The following is a 20,700-nucleotide window of genomic DNA, read 5'->3' as shown; positions in this document are numbered from 1 at the left end:
AATATAATTCAGAATGCAACATAAAATAATGGATTAAAAGCAAAATTGCTAATAACAAAACATGAAAAGCTAAGAAGTTTATCATCAGCCAGTCCTTGCGATGTGACTTGTTGAGAGTCCTAAAATTTTTCAGCAAGCATTCATATTTTTCCGACAAACAGCCTTATAGGGGGGTGACGCGCCCTCCCATTGGTATCGGCTCTGTAACGATAACATTTTGTGGCTTAGCTGTAAGCATTGCCGCCTTGAGGTTACGGAGTCCCTATTGCAAAACGGGAAGACAAAGCCCTTGCGAGCGAAGTGAGCTGAAAATTTTTTGCGACCATGCCCTTTAGATTAGCTAAAAATGCATTTCAGAATATTTCTTGCAGAAATTTTCGGGCAATCGTTTAAAATGTTTGTAAAATTTTTAAGGCATAGTTTTTTTGTCTTACTAATTGCTTTCTTGAAATGGAAACTTCAAGGGGCCCCTTGAACTTCGAGGTCCTGAGGCAATGTGCTTCGACCCTCAGCTTTCTGTTGGCTTGGTTGTAAGTTTGTAGTTTTGGTGTTTCTAAAAGCAGATTTCAAGGAAAAAGATTTAGATTATGGCCCCCAAAAGATCAGCCCCTCCCACTCCCTTTGCTCTTTTTATATAGCACCTAAGCATTTCAAGGGTACTTTGGCAGTTGGCCAAAAAAGGGCAGCTCGGTAAGCTACGAAAAGGCATTTACCTGAAGTTTTAAAATGTAGGGGACATGTGCCTTTTTCGTCCCATACCTATCTGCGGCGCTGCTTCAAAAATTGAAAACAATCAATTATCTTTGTGAGTGGACAACAACAACGTCACAGTGAGATTTCTGTAAACCAAACGAGGCTCGTCTTCTAGGGTAGGGAATTTCAGTGTAACTGTGGAAATGAAAGGGTAGGAATAACAGAAGTATACTACAGTGTATCATGGTGAAGACTTTGTCAGATGTATGCTTAGATTACATTTGCAATGCTATTAGAGAGCTTGATGATATCTGCTCAGCCCTAACGTTAGAACAGAAGGCAGATGTCCTGCAACGCCTGGTGATTCACCAAAAGTTGAGTGACAATCTCTTTCCGACAATCAAGAAACACCTCTTCTCTCATGCGCTCTGTGAAATTACTTTGCAGAACTGCCAACAAGTTAATGATAAATTTCTATCTCTGCTTGGACAGTCTTGCCTTGGACTGAGGTCACTGAAGGTTATAAACTGCTATGATGTAACAGGTAAGTTGCAAAGATTCTTTCTATGTAATTGGTAACAAGTTTTTTGAAACCACATTTATTTATCTATGATTTCTTTATATGTATTCTAAAGCTGTATTGGAGAAAGAGGTAAAAGGTTATTAGGTGTATATTCCTTTGATAACATTCAAACAGACCTTAAATTTCTGAAAAAATATTGCTAGTGATAAATTTCCAGTGCATTGATTTTTGAAGATAATATTTTTGGATGCAATAATTGCTTGAAATTTTGTGATTAATCTATTACCCTTTTCTTGATCAGCAACTAGTTTCAATTGTCATGGTACTGACAATGGCAGCTGTTAATAGTAGTTCTATGTTGAAGGAGCTGCACAAGATTTTTGTAAACAAGGATACAGATGTAATCAGGGGCGGACACTTGGTCAAATATTGGGGGGCAAGCCTATTGTTTTAATAAGATGACGTCACATTTCCCATTGTTTTCGAACAAAATACCATTGTCCTCTAAAGTATTGGGGGGGCCGTCGCCCCCCCTCCCCTTGCCCCCCCAAGTGTCCGCCACTGGATGTGATGGAAATGATGTTCGACCCATAACACATCAAAATACCAAGATATATTTCATTGATAAAGCAAAATTGTCATCTCAAATGTGAAACACAACACATTCAAAACTGTTTATATTTTCATACATTCTGTTTATATAAGTTTGTCTATATATTCTCCCTCAATTAATGAGAATAAATACTCTCATTTGATAACATGAGGGGCTTGGGCCCTGCTACTCCCTCTTACTTGTCCTTTCTTCACGTTTTACCTTTTCTCTCTCAGCAAGAATTCTTTTCCCCTGTCTCTGTATCATGGAAAAGCTCCTTAGGGAAGTGGGTGAAGGCGTTCACCACCAACACACAAGGAAACCAGATATAAAATACCCACTTATAGTCATTAGGGCTATACCTCTGAGGGATTCTCCTTATTCGATCCAACTTCCTGGTATCTATTCAAACAACAGATCAGCTGGGCAATGTCATCAAATTAAATGAGAAATTCCACTCTAATTGGCACAGGGGTTAAAATGTCTTTAGTCTTCCTGTTGTCTTGCCTTTGTTTATTCACATCTGGAAATAATCAGTCAGAATTCAACTGTATCTCTATAAACCATTAATGATATACAAAGTCTGTTTAAGCTGGCAAATTCTACAACATTCAATTCTACAACAAAATTCTACAACATGTAGAGAACATCTTCCTTTAAAAAGTATCTGCTGCTTCTTGCCTGCATTAGGGAAAGAAAATTTAGAATTTTCTGAAGTGAGGCTTCTGTGGGTCCTTTAAAGTCATTGTTTTATATACAGATGATGGACTCAAACCTGTATTTCAAAATCTGAAGAAACTGAAGTCTGTTGTATTGAATGGCCTACCAAAACTTTCTGGCAGCTGTTTCACATCAGCATCATGTCAAAACCTGTGTTCAGCAGACCTCCAGCAAAATTACAACATTGGGGATACAGAGATTTCAGCACTTGTGCAGAATTGTAACAAAATCAGTTACCTAAATTTGTTCTCTTGTCAAAAGTTAACCGATGTTGGATTGGACAATGTTGCAGGATTTCTACTTGGAAGACTGGTAATGTTTAGTTATGCAAATTCATGTTGAATTCCACAGCACAAGAGAACTAGCAAGTCATACTTTACAAAGTAGCTTATTTTCATCTAGCTATAGAATAAGAAGGAAGAGAAATGAGTCAACTGGAATCTTATGCATAAAGCATATTGAAAACAAAAACCTACCCAAATGAGATACAAATCTGTTGTCTTGATGATCTACCAACTAGTCTGCAAACTCTTGTTTGATGTGGGAAGCAAAAATTCAAGTTCAAGTCTTTGAATAAACTCCTAAAACAGTTTTGCCCTTTGCTGGCAAATAGTTCGTGTACAATGTATGAAAATTTACATCATCAACTGAGAATTGACTTGCTACTTTTTTATTTTCTGTGTTACACTTTAATTTGAATTTACTCTGGTGGAAAATAATGATTTTGTATTTGTAGGAGCATCTGAACTGCTCTTATATTACTGGAATAACTGATGTCACATTGATTTCCCTTGCAGACAGATGTTTTAGTCTAAAATGGTGAGTATTTCAACATGCTGTCCTTTAAATTTAACAATGTATACACATAATTTAGTTATATGTTAAGGGACTGAAATACACTTTCATTAAGCTGGTATTCTTTTATTCTAAATGAGTTTTTTTTGGGGGGGGGGGGGGGATTTGTGACAGAAGAAGATTTTGCAAAGGGCTAGTGTGTGAAAGAACCTATGATTAGGATTTTTGTGAGTAAATGCAAGGAAAGTCTTGATGAAATAATAATGGTTTCTCAAACACTGATGTATGTTGCCAAAAGTACATTTATCGGTTGTTTATCATTTATCTCTTTTCATCAGTTTAGTTCAAACTCCAAACAGTGACAGATGTGATGTCTGTTAGCCACTCTGACCATTGAGCATGATTTTTCCACATAACATGATAATATTTATTTCTATTTGTTTATTCTGAGTATTTTTTCAATGGTATTTTCTATCTTTGAATCTTTCGTTCAGTTTGAAGCTACATGGCTGCAGCAGAATAACATCTGTGGGCTTAAGAGCGGTGAGATTTGCATCTTTTGCATTTTGTCTGTAATGTTAAACTGCACTTATATTAAAATCTAGTCAAGGTTCAATAATGCATGTACTAGTTTACATGGAAGTATGAAATATTTTTGCAAGTTTTTTACCTTTGCCTAGATTGTTCTCGATGTTTTGCTTGAATTTTTAAGTGGTTCAGAGGTATACAGTTTTGATTGACAAATTCTTCAAGTAAGCAAGGGAATATCTTTTGAGGAAATGCTTTGTGCTTCTGTTTTGTGACAAAGCTCAATTTGACTGTAGAATAAAACAATGAAAAATCAAATCTCTCATTCTCTTTTCTGCCATTGTAGCCTTTGCTACTGATTTCTCAAACTTTTCTTACATGTCAACGGTAAAACTCTTAACACTAACGTTCAAATAAATCTCTTAAAATTTCTTAGAAATCCTTTCTTTGACAGTAATAAAGAAAGACAATGTTATGACCTGTAGGAACAACTAGTATGTAGGCCATCTTTTAATCACTCACAACAAACTACAAAAGTCCCGTATGTGGGGACTGGGTCTAGTAAATTGTAATACTTAGAATAATAGGATATGATAGACAACATTAATGAAATGAAATATGAATATCTCAGTATATACTTTTTTGCATTCTATCTTTAGTTTATCAGACTTTTTATTTCAAGGTATTCAAAGCTTGCCCACTATCGATTGCTGATTTGTCTTATTGTTATGAACTATCAAAAGGACCTGATATACTATCTGATTGTCTTCCAATAAGTTTATCAAAGTTGATTTTACGTGGTACTCAAGCCAGTCCAGAGTTTCTCCATTCAATGTCTTTGCGGTGTAATTCCATTCATACGCTGAAGCTGTGTGGTATTCAATCGGTCAATGATGACCTTATTTGTGATGTAAGTATTCTTTGAAATTTCACTCTGCTACTTTCAGGTGCTTAATGGAAAGGGGGCGCTTATTAATTTTCAAAAAAATATCCCAACCCCCAGGCTTCAATAAGACCCCCCATTTATTAATTTTGGTAAAACAGTGTTCAAGGCTCTATATAATTTTGGTGCATATGCAGCAGAATCATGGTTTTATGCCGTTTTATGCTGATTAAAGACTTTTTTAGTTGTTTTAATTGTGTTTACTTGTTCACATTTGTTCCTTGAAGAGTTCTAAGCATATAAAATGCACTTGTCTCCTTAATTATGGTGAAATTTTCAGCTCTTTTCTCCCCTTGTTTGCACAAAGATTTTTGCAATTTTTGTTGAATCTAGATTGTCCCCAAACTTATTATATTCAAGAGGAAAGATATTGATTAAACTTAAAACCACTAATTGATGTTTTTTGTTGATGCCCTATAGATATTGATAGAAAGCTTATGGATGTTTTTCACATCTCTAGATTCTAGCTAAGATTGGCTATGGTATAGAGAACCTAGATTTGAGTTTTTGTCAAGGACTGACTGATGTTACCCTAAAAACTATCATTCAACACTGTACAAAGCTGTCAAAGCTTGCAATGATGTACTGTCATCTGATAACTGGTAAGCCATTGACCGCACTGATGTCTAATGAGAAAAAGAAACAAGCAACTGGGCTGCATAAACTTGCTTTACAAGCCTGCAAGAAGGTATTATTTTTATCTTTCAATCCTAGACAACCAGACAGTTTTACTAAGCCTATGAGGCACAACTATTTTGCCAAGAATTGATTCTGCCTGTTGGGAATTCAGCATGTCGATAGCAGATAACCATCAGCATTTTTTTTATTTATTATGCTATACTTTACTCCTGGAAGAATCTAAAAGAAAGCATATCTTATATTTTGAACATTGCTATCTTTTTCTTTTGTACCTTCAATCATTCATTTGTAAATATGTCCCCTTCAATTTCTCTAGTTTGACACATCATTGTTGTGTGGATTGCTACCTCATCTTCCAAACCTTAAATATCTTGGAGTGTCTGGTCAGCATTTATTTTCAGATGATGAAATGTTTTCCCTTGCTAAGAACTGTACCCATCTTCAAAAATTGAACATAAAGGGATGCATAAGGGTATGGAAATAGTTTCTTTTGCAATTTATATTATTTCAAATTATATTTTATATTATATTATATTATATTATATTATATTATATTTTATTATATCATATTATATTATATTATATTTATTATATTATATTATATTATATTATATTATATTATATTATATTATATTATATTATATTATATTATATTATATTATATTATATTATATTATATTATATTATATTATATTATATTATATTATATTATATTATATTATATTAATTATATTATATTATATTATATTATATTATATTATATTATATTATATTATATTATATTATATTATATTATATTATATTATATTATATTATATTATATTAATTATATTATATTATATTATATTATATTATATTATATTATATTATATTATATTATATTATATTATATTATATTATATTATATTATATTATATTATATTATATTATATTAATTATATTATATTATATTATATTATATTATATTATATTATATTATATTATATTATATTATATTATATTATATTATATTATATTATATTATATTATATTATATTATATTATATTATATTAATTATATTATATTATATAAATCTTTCTTTTTCAATCCATAAAAGTTGAGTTGAGGATCCAGCATTCCAGACTTAGTTTTGGCTATAGGATGATTTATATGTATGTTGCTTGTATTTTTGAATGAAGATGGATGCAATAGAGCTACAGGACATTTCTGTTGAATATGAACAGCTGAAAGACAGATTCCAAATAAAGAGTCCAAAAAGATTTCAGCAAGTTTGAGGAAAGATGTCCCTGTCAACCTGTTTTGGAAGCAACATTTTAATTTGGTACTTAGAGTCTCACATTCAGCATGAAAATCAGCACATCTTTGAGCCACTTCATTCTATAAACTAAAGCATGAACACCTCTGGCTTTGTTCTGGTAAAAGAATTTAAACCACAGATTTATTGGGCCCAACAGCAATCAAATGTTATTTCATTTTGTCGTGTTATTTGTATTTATGTTTTGTAGGTTACAGATTCTGGCATATGTGAGCTTGTTCGTTTCTGTTCTCATCTGGAATCATTGGTTTTATCTGGCCTGCATCAATTAACTGACAAAAGCATATTTTTAATGGCTTCAAGTGTCTCCAGCATTCTGCAGTTTCTATACATTTCTGGCTGCTCTAGAATATCCTATCCAGCTGTTACTTACCTGAAGGTTTGTCCTGTATTTTGCCTGTTTCTATATGCTGCTTAAACAGTTGCTTTTCTAGGTCACTGCATTACCCCGCTTTTAGACATACGCACTTTTTCAGGAACACCAGAAAACATTTTGGAGTGGGGGGCTCTAGACAAATTGGTAAATTTTTATGGTAGTTTTTCCTCATTAACTTTGATGCCACTACCTGAATTGCATACTTCAGCAAAAAAGTTAGGGGGCTATAGCCCCCCCCCCCCCCATCCCCCAGCTCCGTTGTGCCTGCTTATATCCTGAAATATAGTAATATAGTTGTAAAGTAAAACATAGTTGTAAAGTGTGCCACAGCTTACGGATTTTGGAGTTGCTCATTGCTAGATCAATATTGGCTTTAATTACTAGAAGAAAATGTTACTTGAAGAGGAAGAAGATCTTCGTGGACTGTTCACGGGAATTAACACTGTAAAAAGTCAATGATTGTAATCATTGAGGAATATCATTGAGGAACAAAATCAATAATTGTAAAATGATGGCAGCTGCCATTATTTAATTGGTCTTATTTTTCCGTTGATGACTGTATGGGTAAGAAACCACCATTACCCAGAACATAATACCAGCGCATATGCCGTTGAACAAGTTAATAGATTACCTTAAATGTTGAGAATTCATAGGATGTGTTCCAATTTATCAGCAATGTTTGAGGTATAGCGTTAAGACTACCTTTGATAATATGTATGTTTTTGTTATCAAAAATGGTTTGGGATTAATGTCTAGTGTGCTAGAAACGCCCATTTATACGTTTTAATTGCTAAGGAGTACTATAGATCAAGGCTTTATAAAATTTCATAAATTAAGCTAGGTTCTCTGTTTCATTCTTTTTACATTGAATACCACTTTAATGAAATATCTAGACTGAATTTGTGTAGTTGTGCAGTCTTCTGGTGAGTATGTTTAGCTAAGCAATGATAATAGAAGTGCTTCTTGCTGTGTATTTTATTTTCTAGGAAGCAATGTTACCGATCATTTGATCTCCCTTGTCAATGCCAAAAAAAGTTTCTTCGTTTCCAGAAAGAAGTAAAGTAACTTGAAGTAGAATATGCGATTTTTACGCTGTTTAAAGAATGCTTTCCCAAATCTTTTGTCTATATTTAAGATTTTTGTGCTTCTTGCGTTGTTTGATTATCAATGGACACTCTTTAATCCTTTGCAGGACGTGTGTACCAAGTTGTTATTTGTTGAGCACAAGGTGCCAAATGCCGCTCCAGATCAACTAATGGCCAAGAATCTCGATACGGGTGAATTTTGCAGAGCAGACCTCATTCATCATTCTTCTCTGTACGGCAATTGAAGGTCTGTCAGAAATCTAATTAGTATTTTCTACAATTGATTCATTTATTTGTCGCCATTCTAAGGTTACTGTTACCTTGTTCGACAGACATCAAAACTGGCCTAATTGCAAAAAATTGATAATACGGAGATAAAGTTTAAATAGCTGGAAACAACAATTGACAATACAGAGATGCAGTTAATAGCTTGAAGACAACATTTTGCAATACAGAAAGCAATATACCTCTTGTTGTTAGACACTCAGGGTGGATTCCCTTTGATTTAGGGACAACTTCCAAATATAATTAATATTTGGCAGGAAATGATACCGTTTTACGTTTTGAGGCATCAATGAAATGACACGATGACCGTTTCGAAGCTTCAAGCCTAACTCGACCTTCTTCAATTTTCTTATGTATTCATGTATTATAATTTGCTTAAATTTTAGATGTAGGCCGTAATTTAATTTGAAATATGTGGGTAGGTATAGCTATTTGGCAGCGTAATGCTCCAACAAACAAGGGAAAGTGAATCGCCCCTTAGGGTATTACAAAACTTCATAAAATCAACTTGAGACCGATTACCCAGGGCAGGGAGGTTGCGAAAGAATGAATAATATGATTACAAGTGAAGAATAATTATGATTGGATGCTACTTAAGAAAAGGACAATTAGAGCCAAGGTAAGATGACTGTCACAAAAACAACCGCGAAGAATGCTAATAATAATACCGATCCGCCACACCAAATCATTGCCTAGTTTATTTTTGCTGAAATCTGTTTTTCAAGGCTTTTGCCCGGAGCAAATATGGACACTTTCCTTGACTCTGGTAACCAAATTAGATATCTTTATCGAAGCTAGCCTGTGTCATGGAAAAGTGTAAAAATATGTTATTGGAAGTATCAGTTCTTTCATCCATAAAATTGTGGCCGGATGTACCTATATAATCACCTACTTGAGCAGACTGGTAGCCACATGATGCTTTAGGATGCAATGCAGACAAAATATCGTCAGATGTTTCTTTTGAAATATTTGAAATGGTGATAATACACTGATTATACATATGTATTAATCCTGTAGATTATATCTCATACCTTGTATATTATATAGTTGTGGATAGATTATGATATTTTGGGGAAGTAAAAGATTTCTTCTCTGTTTGCATATATTTTATTTTTTAATCGTAGCCGATATAATCCGCTTCTATTATACACTGTTTATTATACCTAAAAAATTACATTGCTATTTAAAGTACGTAATTAGAAGATTTGTATTCGATTTAAATTTTATCTTTTGTTTCTTTTTATTTCTAAACGAATTGATAATCTTTCATTTAAGAAAGTCCAGGTATATGTAGCTGAGGCATTAAACCATGAAAAACTGTCCTTTCATACCTCCAAGAAAGTGTGTTAATTTGCATACATTGACATTTTTGGGGAACCCGAGACGATAGACGTTTGGGAGAGTTCCACAGCTCATGTTGTCATCTGGCCTTAAGCCTTGTCTTGTTTCCTTTTCATTTTGCTCTGGAATAGCTCACAAGCTGGGACTTCTACAATAAATAGCTTATTCTGCTTAATAGACAATCTAATCCGCCCCTAAACGTAACCACCATACCCCCATTCTATTCCTCAGTGTATAGCATTAGGTTCATTTCAATCGTTTCACAATTGTAGCTTCATCCAGTCTGTTGTCAGCTTGTAATGGCAAAGCATTTTTCCGAAATCCAACGTAACTGTCTTGGTTTCCAGGGGGGTCATATTTGGCCACAAAGTAGAATCTGTTTGTACTTTTTGACATCGCTACTCCGAATCCTGCCTCGCGGGAAGCTTTCCATATCATCTGCGTGAAATGTTTGTTATCATTTGTCAAATGTGGGTTCTGGAAGTCATAGTTTTTCTGTTCAGCATACCAGGATTTCGCGGCGGTGTAGCAGGCAGCCCCTAAACCAACGTCCGAAGAATCCCCAGATGGCATCACCATAATGCTTATACCAGGGTCCTCCAGTGACCTCGCATCTGCTACAGTTGCAGATTTCGTTGCTAATTCTTTCGCGATTTTTTCTGCAGCGTCCGCCATAATATCTGACCATTTCAGTTCATTTGCGCCGTGAGATATTCTGTAGCTATTGTGAATGTACATGCACGTCTTTTGCACACTGTCTGACATCTTTATTTCGCCTAGTACAAGAAAAATTAAAGATCACAAATAAATTTTTTGGAATGATTATTTCGCAAAGCATGGCAAATGTTTTATGAATAACGCGTCTTACAATGCGCCAACTGCTTAAAGGGGGTAGCGACAACAAGATATTATTCGATGTTTTAAATTTTGAAATTCTGTACCCAGAGGCCATGTTATGACCTGAATTTTGAAACCACGGGAAAGTTTGTTAACCTATAGTCAGCTTTCGATGTACGAATGTACGACAAATAAAATTCCTCATATTCGTCAAAAGAGTGCTAAAGGTTTGTCGTCAGCACGCAAAGTAGTCTTTGTTTTCTATAGAACAGCTTTCATGTCATTTATGACAAGAAGGAAAAGAACCGGTCCGAAGCACGATCCACATGGCACCCCAGTATCAATATCTTTAACGCTAGTAGTCATGCGATTGGCTCTACAGTACTGTTTCCATTTGGTAGGTATCTAGTAATTTCAACTGATTTTAATTTATTTAAGTTATTTTAGAAGCTCACTGAAAAAGGAAGAACTTTAATCACCACACCCAGACAAACTTAAAGAAACTTTGTTTTTGATTTGAGACGTTTTACCTGAACATGACTGGCGAAGACATATCTTTGTTTGAACCAGATCTTTATTCAAGTCGCAGTTGCCTCTTTTGCAGTTTCTTTTCCTCGTTTGCACCCCAAAACCACAATTTGAAGAGCACTGAGACCAGCTGCTCCATGGTGCACCAATGGATGCCAGTAGCCGTGCTGAAGAGGGCACTGATGATGCGATAGCTGAAATTAGCAAACGAATCGCAATGCCAATACATAGCCTTCTCAAAGGAGATTTAGCTACCGGGGCAAGTTTTTGTTTATATAAAGAGGAGGACAATAGCCTATTGTTTTAAACAATGGAAAGTAACTGGGCCTGGAGGGGCAAATGCTTCACTAGTAAGTGTGTTAAAAAAGGCCCTTTGCCAGTCCAAGCATCAGTGGCTGAGACTTCTACAAAGAGGGCATAACACATGATATTGTCGTGTTACCGTGCTTTTTGGGGGTTGAAGGACGGCTGTTAAATTAGAGCTGTTGAAAGTGTATTTTGCCCATAATTGGAATGCTATTCATCTTGGATGTTGAGTTTCGTTCTAATGTATTCTTTAAAAGTACTGAATGTACACAAATAATAAACTTGTATTTCATTTGTTTGGCATTTTGTGCTTGATTGAGATGCGAGGCAGATATTGTAAAGTTGAACTAATATTTTACATCTGCACCAAATATTTATGAACGTACAGTTCGTCGTCGAGTAACCCCGTCGGGAACGAGACACTAGCTTTTAAAAAATTGAATGAAATATCTTATTAAGATAGGCTGATATTATTAACGAATGGACGCACCTGATTTGCATGGATCTTTGAAGCACGATCGCTCTTGATTTGAGATTCCAGAACAGCGGACCCCGGAGCATTTTCTTTTTCTTCTCTCAAGCCCGCGACCACAGACCACGTCACAGGCTGACCAAGATGTCCATTCCATGTAGCCTGTGAGTCATAATCTAGCTATTAGTTCATGAACATGTTGATTTAGTTTACAAAGCTAAGAATCCCAACTGTTACTAAACTTTGTAGACAACAACGAGCCTATACAGCAGCTGGATAGAATTGTACAAGCGTTTGTGCGAGAAACAGGTCATTTTTGAGCAACAACTCATGTGACCAAAGTTTTCAGATCTCCATTTATTCCCCAGGAACTCTGATCAGCATTAGATGTTCGATTGACAATTATGCAGTTTCGGCGGGTTAAACATTTCTTAGCTTATGCATGTCAAGGATTTCTGTGTACAATGGATGGTCCATAGCTTGTGCTCGCAATATGCACTAAAAAGCCTCGGAAAGGTATGTCAGATTATATAAAAGTATCATATAAAGCCTCTGATTGTATATATATTTTATCAAGTTGTATTCATCTAACGGTTATAATATTTGATGTGTAAGTGCATTTTGAGCAAACAACTTCGTTTAAAACAAATAAGTTTTGCTACGATGTACTTTGCCATCTCCAAAGCCAAGGCACATAGAATAGTCTTCTAATAAAGGAAACCAGTCCAGAATTATTCCGAGCCAAAAGATGTTCCAAATTTTGGAACGCTCTCTAAAACTCCATTTGGACACACGCTCCATGCAATATGAATTCTTCAGAGATTCTTTACAAATGTCATACCTGGGCAAGTATCTTTGTTGCAAGCCTTAATTTCGATTACTTTGCCATCGCATTTCCAGTGGAGGCAACTGCGAGTCCGTGACAGTGAACCATTACCGCACGTGACACTGCAAGCTGACCATTCAGTCCACGAGGAAAATTCTGAAACAATGAAACATCACTTTACTCATGTTTATCCTAGTGAAATAACGACACGTATTGCCTAGTGAAATAAACACACGAATTTTCTATTATAAAATCAACTCAGAATTAGCACTCAGTTTCTCAGATCTTTTTGCTAAATTTAGTACCAAAGTTTCTTAATAGCCTCTTAAAGTGGAAACACAAAAAACGTAACATAAGATAATATGAAACAGAAAAAGCAGTTTCTTCAGATTTAGTGTGATCGGAAATATTCTTAATTTTTTTGTCTTCTTATGGCTCTGTACCTCAGATCATAGAAGGACTTTTATAAAAAATGTTCGTGTATACACAAAAACTGCTCGAAAAACCAAGATAGAACTTAAGCTTAGATAGAACGAACAGAGAGATGAGTTTTGTTTGAGAACAAACACTTCCACAGAATGCACCTTAATATACAAGAACCTGAAGTTTGTCTTCACTCTTACAATTAAGTTCTTAGACAAGCAATAAATTGAATGGGTAGTATTGTATGTCACTGTTTTTTCGCCACTATTAAGCGCCCTACAATTCAAGTCCATCAAAAAACGTCGGGCAAAAATTGATTTCTTTCACGGTCATATTTAGAGCCATATCTTTGTTTTGGCTCTAAATATGACCGTGACCCTTGCGTTGGGGATGTGATTTTGTGCCAATAAATTTGATGTACAATGTCTCTATTAGGTTTTAATGTTTTCAACTTGTGAAAAATGTGCATCAGTCGAAATAAAGAAAATTGCAACTTTTATAAACTGATCAATCGTTTTCTGACGATTTAAATTTTTTCTTTGAAACGCTACTGTGTTAAACAAGTGCTTTTTAGAAGACTGGTAGGCACAAACAGTAGGAGAAGCGAATTCTCAGAGAAAGAAAAATAAGCCAGAATGTCATTTTCTTTTTGTTTGGCAGGTACCACCAATAAAGCTACCTAACATAATGCAAAACTGAGTCTCAAATTTGGATCCTTACCACCTTAGTTCGTAGGTTAGCCCGTTTAATCAAGTTGCCATGGCCTCGCTATCGTATGAAAGATTCCCAAACCGGCTTTGCAAGACCAAATCAAGTTAAGTGATGTTAGTTTTCAATATTTGGCGCGCACAGTTAATCTACACACCAGGCTGTATGCAACAATGGTCGGTTAGCTTGACGTCAGAAGAAAATGTTTATGATTCACGCCGTGGTTGATTAAATTCGTGCTTTCATTGTCCACAAGCTACCTACAATGACCTACAACCAACAGCAGGTTTTTTGACAGCAGAAGAGGCCGTCAGTTTTTCTTTCTGCAAACAGATAAAGATTATCTCCATAAAGATTATCTCCTTATAAATCCAAGCCAGAAAAGATAACTTTTGTTTGTAGTCTCTTAGATGCTTATTTATTCGATTTCGATTATTTCTTCAGTCAATTTAAGTATCGTGATTTTCTCTTACCTGCCATTTCAAACCACAATGCAAAGTTATATCGGTGAAGTAAATCGAGCATGCGCAATAGAAAGAAAATATTTAACTGCCAGCACCATACATATGGGTTTAACTGCCAGCAACATGCCCAGTTCTGATTTGATAAGAAGAGAGGTTTTACCAACAACGAGACCACTTTGCTAGCTATATCTATTCTTTAATCTATAATCCTTTCGAAAACTCCAACGTTTTTGGAAGGGAGTGGAAGTGGAGAAAAGAGAAAAGGTGGAAGAAACTACTTGAACTTTCAGAGAAACTGTTACTGAGAATTGTATACAGATATGTATACCGTAAATGCTCATCAAGATCCCCGGGGGAGGGCTTATTTAGTCCTAGAAACGGGGCTTAAAAGACAGAAACGGGGCTTATTGATAATCTAAAGTAAGAAATGTTATGAAAATTGCCTTATGCGTTTTTTGTTATAAAAACATCGTACAAGTTGTTCTAAAAAAGCTTTGCTAGTAGCTTTGAAAGTTTATCAAAGTAAATCAATTTTATTTCTTCGAAAGTATCAACATCATTATCCTTTAAGCTTCTAAGCAAAGATACTCACTATTCCAGTATCTTTGTTCTAAGGCGCTTAAGGAAATCTTTACATGGGCCTTATTATCATCACACCTGTCAAGAGACCCACTCAATGCGAATGTTTCCTTTGTTTGACATCCGGGGTTAAAGAGGAACTTAAAGTAACAGATAGGGGGGCTTAAAACGGGATGCTTAACAGTGCCTTTATGGTATCTGATTTTGAGTCCTTAAAAGCAAATATACGCATAGGCAGAGCTTTTCATGCTTTTGGTATATAGAACAGGACGCTTCTATGTACCCTGGGTATCAGAGCCACATAACTGCGAGCGCGGAAATAGAAGATAGGGCTGGAGAAGAAGACGAGGGTCTATCTGAGAAGAAGGAAAAGTCTACTCAGCTAGACGCTCCTCCGCTTCTCCGCTTGGTTGTCAACTTATATACTCAAACTTTTGTGGCTCTGGTACCCAGGGTAATTCCTAAGTTGCTCCTCCGAATTTCATGCTTAGTGCCACCATCATGAGACTGGGAGGGTAATGGGCGTGACCCATGAGACCCGCCTTTTTGCCTCGTGTCAATGCTTTATGCCAGCAATTTTTTTCCTAGGCAAATCTTAGAAATATGATTTACCACTTTCTTGTGCATTTCAATCAAATTTTTAGAAGAATCATGTGGACCATGTTTTTACAAAAGTGTGGAGGGTAAGTAATTTTGACTTCTATAAACAGAATTGTAGTGAATTCCCACCACACGTGTGCCGTGGTGGGAATTTGTGTGCCAGAAGTAATTTTATCATGGGCCAGATTTGGTCTCCAGGCCGTAAGTGTGGCTCTTTTCTTGCTGTGGTGGTTCTGATGAAAACCGTAAGAGATTTTATGAAAAGAAAGCTTAAAGCTTTATTCGGGCAATGGAAAAAGGCTTATGGTATATTAATTAGATATTTGATTCATCTTTACAAGTTTGATCTTTTTTTACTCAGGATTGTGCTGCTTAGCGATAATCAAATCAAAATTTTGTTTTTGATTTTGACCGTTTAATCTCAAAAACCTAAATAATATTTTCATATTTTTGAAGAACAGTTGAGTCTATTCAAAACTGTCTGAGATAAAGCAGAAAGAAGATTTTGGAGAAATGCTATACAAATTCACCAAGTAGGTTGCTTAAGCCTATTATTGAGGGTGTCACAATGCCCACAACCTTTTTTTGATTCGCCACTTGATATAGTCAATAAATTAGAAAATATTCATTAAAGTAGCAAATATTGCATTGATTTTGTTGGCTTGGGAGGGACTGCAGCCCCCTGCTCACTGTTTTATTCCCCCAGCCACTGCAGCACCCCTGTCTAGAAGGATTGTAGCATTCTATTAGGCCATACTCCATTCTCATTTATAACGAGCAATCAAATGAAATGGAAAGCGCTTACCAAGGAGACTTTGGGGTTTTAGAATTTTGACCAAAGAACCTAAAATTATCATAAAACACCTCTAACTGTGAAAAATCATTGTTATCTGTTGCAAAATGACCGAGAGAATTCTTGCTAAAGTATAACCGTTTTTGGTGCATACTCCATAAAGTTTAGAACTAAGAACAACTTACAATATTTGATAGAAAAGCCAGTGATTTGGCTAGACTTTGTTTGATCCTTCTTTGAAACAACTGAACACAATTTTTGGACCGAATTTTAAGACAATAAGAGTGCTAGTCAGCCCTAGTACTCCCTGGATATGATCATCTATGTCCATGGCTGTGATGAATTATTCCTAGATAGATTAAATTCACGTTCTGACTGGTGCCTTACAAATGCCCTCCAAATCTACGCAGTTACTGACAAATGAAGGTGTTTGGTATGTACTATCTTGCTAAATTTCTTATTAAAATTTTTGTGAAATCTGTCGCAGTTTGGAGGACATTTGTTTAGGGATTTCAGTTAATAATGTGTAGATTAAGAGGGCACAGTAAGAAAAACAATATTTTTGATAGCTTGTTAAATTTGTTTTTCAGGTGTCAAAAAATTTGTCGTCACAAATCGATTTACATTAAAATTTAAACAACCACATAATACTGTAAAAACGGGAGAAAAGTCTACTTGACGAAGATCGTATGATGGGGTATCATGATTCTGTTTGTATTGTTAAGACTTTAATATGCTGCTCTGTTACCGTTAAATTTTCAAAGTACTCCAATGATCCTTGCTTATTAAGGCCCAGCTCCGCTTTTCACCTATTCCTTTGTGCGTCCTTTGTTTCCTAGCCTTGTCAAAGCTAGCTAAACAAGGCTAGGCAACATTTACTGTTTCTGACCAACCAGCAACAAGGGAGCCAAAATATACTTAGTTTGTATTTTTTCAAAATTGATTTTCGTTTTAAAGACCCCTTAATATCATTTTTACAGTAAATTTATTGAGAATTCTGTCCAAAGGAATTTTATATGCTTTTGTTAGTCTTGCTCAATCAAGCCCTTCTAAGACAAAATGACTGAGATTTGCAAGTATTTCTGCATAGGCTTTTGTAATTTCAGGGGATTCTTTTTACCAAAATTGGAGACAGAAATGTTCCCGACTTGACGGATTAATTCTTATGCTGTTTAGATTTTGCCATTGTTTTTTTTTCGGAAAACGTTTTATGGCCTTTTATTACTGGTGCTGCCTTGCTTCCATCCTGTTGGTTACGCGATTCTTGCAAATTTCTTGTTTTCAGTTGTTCCACTTGTATCAGCTGAGGAACGGGCAATGTACCCAGGTCAATTACGTTTTTATCATTATTATCTATATTTGATTCATTACCTGGCTCTACTTTATCCTCCTGCACGGCTGGTTTCTGGTTTGGCTTGCTGGATGACCTTGCACCTCCATGATGTTCTTTATCCTCATTCTTCGTGGTTGTATTAGGCCCATGTTGGCCAATGTTCATCAAGCTCTTTGCTTGTTGATCTCCCGAACCTAATGACTTCAGCATTCCAAGGAGGCCAATTTGTGACTGCAATTTAGCAGTTTTTTGCCTTGCATCACTTGACACAGGCGCGTTCGGGTCTTTATTTGAATTATCTTTGATATCCTGTACTTGCTTTTCGACATGTTGAGGGGTTGCGTGGCCTTCTTCAAATTCTATTGGAATGGGCTTTGGTTTTCCCTCAGAATCCTTTTCATCCTCGCTTTTATCTGGCTTCTTTTCTGCTGGCTTTTCAGGCTCGTCCGGTTTGGGAGCTGGAGGGGCAGCTCCATCTGGCTTTTCACTCGGTATTTTCGGACCAGCAGGCTTTTTGCAACCAAAAAGCATTTCTATTATCTTCCAAGGACATGGCTCTTCGTAATTGGAATTTGTTATTGGCTTTGAAGGCATACAGTTGCCTGCAAGATTATTACATTGGTCATCATTCAAATGAAACATTGGCTGACATGCCCCAGAATCTTGCTGGCAGCTCGGTTTCTTCTTCCCTTCCTCGGCCATCTTAAGACCTTGAAGCATTTTCACATAAAATGGAGGTGTGTCTTTCACATCATACTCTGGCAATGCATGATGTTCGTAACCATATGCCCAGTTTTCCAAATCATGATGTAGCTGGGTCTCATACTCATTGCGAGGCCCATACTTCTTTAAAGCGGCTTTCAGGATTGCAAGTGTCTCAGGAGATGGTAGTTCAAAGCCTCCAAGCACATCATTGACAGGGAATCCTCCATATATATTTTCATTGGGACCAACAGTACTGGGTAGATCATCAGTACCCAGCTCAAAGCCACCTGGAGATGTTCCTTCTTCGTTTTTCTTAGCTGCTTCTTTTATGTTTCTATTGTAGCTATCTTTCCAGAATACTGGCGTGTTCTCCGTTGCATAGTTACTGACTACTTCGCTGTCATATTTTGATCTTTTTGATGCATTTTCCTTTCTAGCTGGTGTTGCTAAAAAGCAATATGAATTCATCAATGGGACCTCTACGCAACTTTTTAAGTTTAAAAAACGTCTAAGCAGCTTGTCTAGTTTTAAAAACGTCTACACAGTTAATCAAGATTACAGACGACTACACACCGTGTCCAGTGTTACAAACGTCTTTACAGCTAGACCAGATTTACAAACGACTACATATCTTGTCCAGTGTTACAAACGTCAATACAGCTAGTCTAGTGTTACAAACGTCTTTACAGCTAGACCAGATTTACAAACGACTATAGCTACAGCTAGTTCAGATTTACAAACGACTACACATCTTGTCCAATGCTGCAAACGTCTATACAGCTAGGCCAGATCTTCAAACGACTACATATCTTGTCCAGTGTTTCAAACGTCTATACGGGTATTCCAGATTTACAAACGACTACACGTCTTGTCCAGCGTTTAAAACTTTAAAGTGCGATAGCAGTATATGGATTCTTCAAAATAACTAAGATCCTGCCAGACTGCCTTAGGCTAGTTTTTTTATCAATTTTGTGGAATTATGGCCAGATCTACATGCACTCATAAGATATGTAAAAAGATGAAGTTGCACTTATCAAGATCTGATAAACTGTAGGTCATTTGCAATTTCATAATCTATTGCGAGAATATCATCTACTGAACAGATGATGTTTAAACTAGAGACAACAGAAGGTAGTTATGGAATTTTGTTCCTGTAGTTTTTGTGGGAAAACACAATCACTAGCCCACGATTAACAACGATACCTACAAATGCAACTTTAACAACACAAGCTAAAAAGCATCTAAAATGATTTCAAATCCCTATTCACCTTACCTTTCTTTCTGGGAAATTTCCTTGGCGTGATTGAGTTTTTGCTCAATGTTCTAGCTTCGATATGATTTGTGCAAAAGTTTTGCAAGATCAAACATCCAGCAATCGAAATAAAGAATAGAAATTGCTTCATCTTTCGGCAATATTTTTTGAACAAGAAAATTTACCCTGAGGTCAAGTATCTAGCCATGGTGAGTATCTAATTCTTGCTTGCATGCTATAGCAAATTGCAATCCTTTGACACCAGATTCCACAAAACAGATTTTCCGAGATTTCTTGTCGCCCGTTCCCTTGGATGATAAAGCTCATAAACAGCGTCAGATCCCTGTGCACAAATCAACAAACTATGCAAAGTTCATTACGGCACGTTATCAGGTGCGGCTGCTTTGCGTATGGTAATGTTTACCGAATACCAGCAGACGTAAAACAAGGGGTCATCCAGCCAGGCACTCCACAGACTCACCCGTTTGAAAGAGCACCCGTTTGACATATGCAACAGCTTTGAAACCGATTTCAAATGTATGGTAATTTAATGGCCCCCTACTTTTTTGCAAAACAGTAGAGCTTTTTCCAAAATCTTTTGATGTGGTTGCTAAACTATTCCTTGGCCCCAGTTTTCCAACCTGTATCGGAGCCCATGAATTTTAAATATAAGATTGGGCTCTTACTTTAGAAATAGTATGCCTTTGTATCACTTTACTCTAAGCTTGAACTGCTCCTTTCCTTATCCTCTTTCCTTATCCTATGCTACCAGAGATACAGCAACACGACCGACTAGGAATTGCCGTGACGGTTCATTTAGAGAATTGAAATCAAGTAAAATAAAATTTGTACAGAATTCGAAAAATCTAAACTTTAGATGAAAAAATGATATAAAAGGATTGAACTGTTATTTTGAATAAGACTATTAAAAAACTTTGCAAAGCAAAGGTATCAGAACGATTTAATAGGAACGTCACTGGTTTCACTCTATTCGAAGTAAATTAGCTAGCATTATACAAAACACTTCTTGCCAAAGTG

The 20,700-nt window shown here is 35.9% G+C and overlaps 2 protein-coding genes across 2 annotated transcripts; one reads left to right on the top strand and one right to left on the bottom strand.

The window, feature by feature from the left end:
* Window positions 1-844: 844 nt before the first annotated feature.
* On the top strand, window positions 845-9,721 carry LOC135696022 (uncharacterized). Its single transcript, XM_065215285.2, has 9 exons — window positions 845-1,237; window positions 2,569-2,840; window positions 3,265-3,347; window positions 3,818-3,866; window positions 4,534-4,761; window positions 5,255-5,482; window positions 5,750-5,905; window positions 6,940-7,128; window positions 8,318-9,721. The coding sequence occupies exons 1-9, from the start codon at window positions 937-939 to the stop codon at window positions 8,453-8,455; spliced, it is 1,644 nt and encodes a 547-aa protein (XP_065071357.2). The 5' UTR covers window positions 845-936; the 3' UTR covers window positions 8,456-9,721.
* Window positions 9,196-20,490, bottom strand: LOC135696021 (uncharacterized). Its single transcript, XM_065215284.2, has 6 exons — window positions 19,684-20,490; window positions 17,744-18,856; window positions 12,821-12,961; window positions 11,998-12,141; window positions 11,204-11,395; window positions 9,196-10,612 (listed from the first exon to the last, which is right to left on the bottom strand). Exons 1-6 carry the CDS (start codon window positions 19,811-19,813, stop codon window positions 10,083-10,085), a joined length of 2,250 nt encoding a protein of 749 aa, XP_065071356.2. The 5' UTR covers window positions 19,814-20,490; the 3' UTR covers window positions 9,196-10,082.
* Between the last annotated feature and the right edge of the window lie 210 nt (window positions 20,491-20,700).

The sequence above is a fragment of the Rhopilema esculentum genome, chromosome 14, assembly GCF_057945365.1.
Source record: "Rhopilema esculentum isolate cy_ngs chromosome 14, ASM5794536v1, whole genome shotgun sequence".
In the NCBI taxonomy this organism is placed as follows: Eukaryota; Metazoa; Cnidaria; class Scyphozoa; order Rhizostomeae; family Rhizostomatidae; genus Rhopilema; species Rhopilema esculentum.
Note: the sequence above shows the minus strand (reverse complement) of the source record. Positions and strands in the feature narration are given on the sequence as shown.